This window comes from Opisthorchis viverrini (assembly GCF_000715545.1).
Source record: "Opisthorchis viverrini unplaced genomic scaffold opera_v5_101, whole genome shotgun sequence".
Taxonomy (NCBI): domain Eukaryota; kingdom Metazoa; phylum Platyhelminthes; class Trematoda; order Opisthorchiida; family Opisthorchiidae; genus Opisthorchis; species Opisthorchis viverrini.
The window spans coordinates 639,617-644,233 of NW_008751757.1; the positions used below are offsets into that span (position 1 = coordinate 639,617).

Consider the following 4,617-nt stretch of genomic DNA (forward strand, 5'->3'; position numbering starts at 1 on the left):
GATTTCGAGAAATCAATGTCATTGTGCGAATAGCCGGCGGCGACAAACTAAGTTCGACCACAGGTTTCCAGCGACAGCTATCTGTGGCTTTCCGCAACGACAATTCCAACACACACGCCTTGTTGGTGTCATTCGAAAAATTCAAACAATCTCCACATCTTAATACACCTCTCTGTAGAAATCTTTTTGATTTAGGAGATCCCATGTTGCCTCCAGCAGTATCTCCTGGATGGATCCGCTCGTTTAGCTACTGAAATGCTTTAAGTAGTTTGTCGTTAATCCATTTTATGCGTAGACACCAAGACCGCTTTGGGAACTATGCCTCAGGGCGCCGGGGGCTCTCGTTACAACGGCCTAACGTGATTTCCCGTACTCCGAGTGCAAAATTCTTTGATTACTCAGCTTAAGTGTTCACTAATGGCCTCTCGTGGCTTGGTGCGCCAATGGAATAAATCTGTGGATTGGGGGAGCTGCCCTTCGACTCCCGGGTGCGTCAACGATCCTAGTTTCCAGTTTCTTCCACCAATGGTGCTGAGCTGAATAGTATTTCCTTTCAGCTCTGTTGGTTTCATCACTTATCGGAAAGACAAGACAATAGACCAGAATAACCCAGTTGACACGTTCTAACCACGTTTGAGTAAGTTACCGCGATAGTTCGGGTGGAATGATTGAATGAAGACCATCTTGGGTCGCCTGAGCAATAATAAATTAAATTAAGCGCTTGATATGTTCATGAGATTTCAAATCGCACATGTCGCACGCGAATGACTTTGTAACTTAATGAAACAAGCACTCCAAAACACGGCGAAGAATTTTCCGCGTAGTTTTCTATGGACAGTATGCATCACGAGTGGTGATACGGTTTGCAAGTGATCTGGTTGTAACGTAATTAGGTGAAAACAAGCACTAACAATGTCTGTTCTAACAGAATGACGATGAGTACAAGAGTTGTGTGCAATTGATAAAGATAAATACACTGCGAGAAGCCAAAAAGTGAAGAATGGTTGACTTCCTGCTTCCTGCGCGCGCGAGTGTGTGTTGGGTCGAGTTGTATGCCTATTTATTGTGTGCAGTGTGAAGAGAGGGGTGTTTGGTGCTTGTACGAACATGAATACAACTTGACCTGATGTGGTTGAAGTTCGTAAGCCTGGCGCGTGACGCAGGCGGTAGCTGCGTAAACAAAAGTGGATGGGAAATTGTGGCGTACATGTTGTCAGCTAAGGCTACAAGTGGAACAGGAACTGTTACGTGATTTGAATGTCTGTGACGCGTGATCCAGTGAGTGACTGCTACAGGCTTACGCGAGTGGAGCATCAGTGGCGCCTTATTCCATCTGAGTGCTTCTTAATAGTGCTACTGGTCAGACGCTGGTGGCCGAGCGGTTAGGTGTTCAAACTACGGGCCGGCATGTCACGGATTTGAACTACTCTCGAGTTTCATGTACAAAGTTTCTCGGTCATTCAGCACTGACTGGTTTCAATTATAGGACGAAGTCTCACGCTACCAGCAATGAATTTTCGTCTGTATCGCTGTTAGGTTGCGACTTAGAAACAGTAGGCCACAGGCAACCAGCACTGGCGTCACAATTTGCCCCGGATTTTCAAAAGTAATCAAGCAGTTGTGCAGTTTCTTTGTTGTATCATACCGTGAAATGTTCTACTGAGTCGAGGTCAAAAATTTTTATATACCGGGAATTTCGCACCCTCACTTCAACCCGAATGACTGTTGTATTGTGCGGTGGCCGAGCTATTGGGCTACGCCTGCACTGAGCCGGCCAGACTACGCGATAGGGAGAAGACAGAGAACTGGGGACACGGCTGCATTGACAGGACAAAACATGCAGAGCGTCTGCGTAAATATATAGGATGACTAATTGGCCAAATATGGTCGTTCACTTGTTCGCTCCGTACAGCCAATGGTGGTGTTCCGGTCGTGAGCAGTCTCAGGCCCACTAAGCTGGTCGTGTGTTGCTAAGCCGTGTTTGGTGAGACCCGCCGACTCACCTAATTTCCGGACGCGTCTTACCGATGGTGACCTTGGGGATGCGTCACACTCTGCACATGTGCTTTTTCTTCTGTCTGGGCGCGTTCTGGCGGTTCTTCAACGAACTCATCTGCACTGTTGCGTCTAACTTCACCGATTATAGCGGGTGTTTGCCTGGAGTGTGTGGCAAAGAACTGAGAATAATAACGCTAGATTGGGTATACAATGATAAAGAGATCAAATGGGACAGACTCACTAATAATTGTTCTCTTTAAAATAGTTCGTCGTTGGTCCAGGTCGGTGAATAAACAATAATTCAATTATGTTGGTCCAGAGGTCTTCTTCTGAACAGTTCCCACATTCCGAAGGTGGTCTGAAATGTTTTGATGCCCGAGTTAGTACATGAGACTCGCGAGAGGCCGCTGTAAGCGCGAGCGAAATCAGAAGAGACAGTCGAAGCACGTGACCACGTTTGTATTCTGTGAAATTGTACAAGTGCGCGTTTTTGTAGTTTTTCGTATCCAAACAAAATACGAAATGTTATGGTGGAAGCAAAATAAAGATACAAAACAGGTAAGTTTGACAGAGTTAGCCCCAAATCTGTTTCACTGCATCGTGGCTCATGAGCTCGCCAGGAATCCGATCCAACGTGATCGCACTCTTACCAACTCCCCTGACCTGTCTCGTTGGGAGCTCCGCGTACTTGTTGCCTCTTCTGACCACTCCATTTTTGTACCTCGTCAGTGGGCTATCCCGCTTCGCATTTTTTTCATAGCATACACGTACAGGTTAATCCATAAACGTCACATTATTCCAGGTAGAATTGAGTTGTTGCGAACCCGGAAAGCAGAGACAGAAAGCTCACGTGCGTGGAAGGTGTGCTATTGTGAATTGTCCCAGTCAGCGAGAAGTAATGAAATGGAAGTCTGATGGCTTGTTCGACTTGATGAACCAAGTTCAAACCAAAGTCTCTTAGAGCGGTATCGATCCCAACAGTCGACAAATTATGGCTCTCGTGGCATACTTCTTCATCTGCACGACTTCTCTGATTTTTTCAGTATCTCCGTTTGCTCTGACTGTGACATACTTGCGAGGAGCATCGATCTGGTTATCATATGCTGCAAGTATTGCGTTAAAATGGGGTTCTGATTGGCTCCGTTTGCTTCGTGACCTCCGTGGTTGACTACGTCTTTGGCTAGCTTTCCGCGTTCGGCACTGGGTTTCCTTCTACCCACGTCGATTGCACACTGATGAACATTTGTGCTTTTTATACGGACACAATCGCACAGAATGCCATTCGCCGCAGTGCCAGCAGGCTGAAGGAGGCTTTGATCCATTCGACTTTGTCACCACAGGAGGTTGCTTCCATGTCGTCTTGGCGATGTTGAAAGCAGGGTTGGATAAGGGCTTCTCCAACATGGCCGTGTCGTGCTTAAGATTTAAAAGGTGCTGGCACTCATGAGTGATAGACTGCAGCGTTATTTCGGAAGTTTGCTCAGTCTTGCTCAATAGTCTCGCTCTGATATCACTGTCTGAATGCGACTGAAAACCACATATGAAAATAGGGCACTCGAACTGGTCTTCCGTCATGGTAGATAACTTGAATTGTTCGCATTCAAGGTTGACTCTACCGGCATAAGTGATGTAGTCCTCAGATTCCGTTTCCACCGGTTTCATACATTGGTAGCGAATATTAAACAAGGACGAACGCTCACCGAAAATCATTGAAAGTTGCTGCCCGGTTTTGTCAAAACTGACATCTCGCGTGTTCTTAGGCAGGATAAAGTTGGAATACCGTGTGTGTTCCGTTGTGCCAAGCTTTCTGAGCAATAACTGTACTCTGTAGGCATCATCTTTGTGCTTCAGTTCGACTTGGAAAACATCTTCTTAACGTCTGAACCACGAATCGAAGGTTAGGCCGGCATCAGGGTCATAATGGAACTCCGTGATGCTGTTGGCGATCGAGTCGACGGAATTTGTATCTGGAGCGGAATTTGGTGGTTGAATTTTAAGTTGCTGCGTCAATGTTTCCACCAAACGTATTTGCGCCATTTCAAACTGGTTTTGTTGTTGCAGCAGAATTTCTTTCAACGCTACAGCAGTTATTGTCATGAGACAGTGGGTTCGGACGTCGCCAGTCTTTTACATCTGCTGATTCCTCACTAGTTAGTTGTGTATGTAGCTAATAAGTTTCCGTTTGGTTTTCAGCACAAGATTGTATAATGGCAGTACCGTCCCTCCATTACCAGCAAAGATGGCATCCTTCAAGGTGCCCATCTTGAAGCAATCTCAGAATTATTAACTCCATTCTTCTATCCAAATTCTTCTATTTATATGCGTACCCAGCCGTCCTTACCATTTAGTGTGCAAGCTAGTATGCTAACATGTGAGTGGTCCTTTGAATATACTGTCGGATTCGGAGAGTCAACTTGACCTCGATAAGCTCTGCCTGAAGTCATCAACATTGCATGAAGTTGGTAGTCTGAGGAGATTTGGGATTTTTGTGGAGATTTCGTTCTGTAAGTCAAGCCAATCTATGCTGAAAAGCCGAGAAGCACTGTACAGCTGTTTCGTCCTTATTGGGAATCATCAGCAGTGCGCATCTCACGAAAATCCGAAGAGTAGAGAACCCGC

General features: G+C 45.9%; 1 protein-coding gene across 1 annotated transcript in view; it reads left to right on the top strand.

Moving 5' to 3' along the window:
* Positions 1-2,520: 2,520 nt before the first annotated feature.
* The window catches only part of T265_05399 (hypothetical protein), a gene marked incomplete at both ends in the record, with an annotated part of 101,857 nt that continues 99,760 nt past the window's right edge, over positions 2,521-4,617 (top strand). The window contains one exon of the mRNA XM_009170397.1: positions 2,521-2,556. Within this exon, the coding sequence (XP_009168661.1) occupies positions 2,521-2,556 (36 nt within the window). The remainder of the gene's footprint in view (positions 2,557-4,617) is intronic.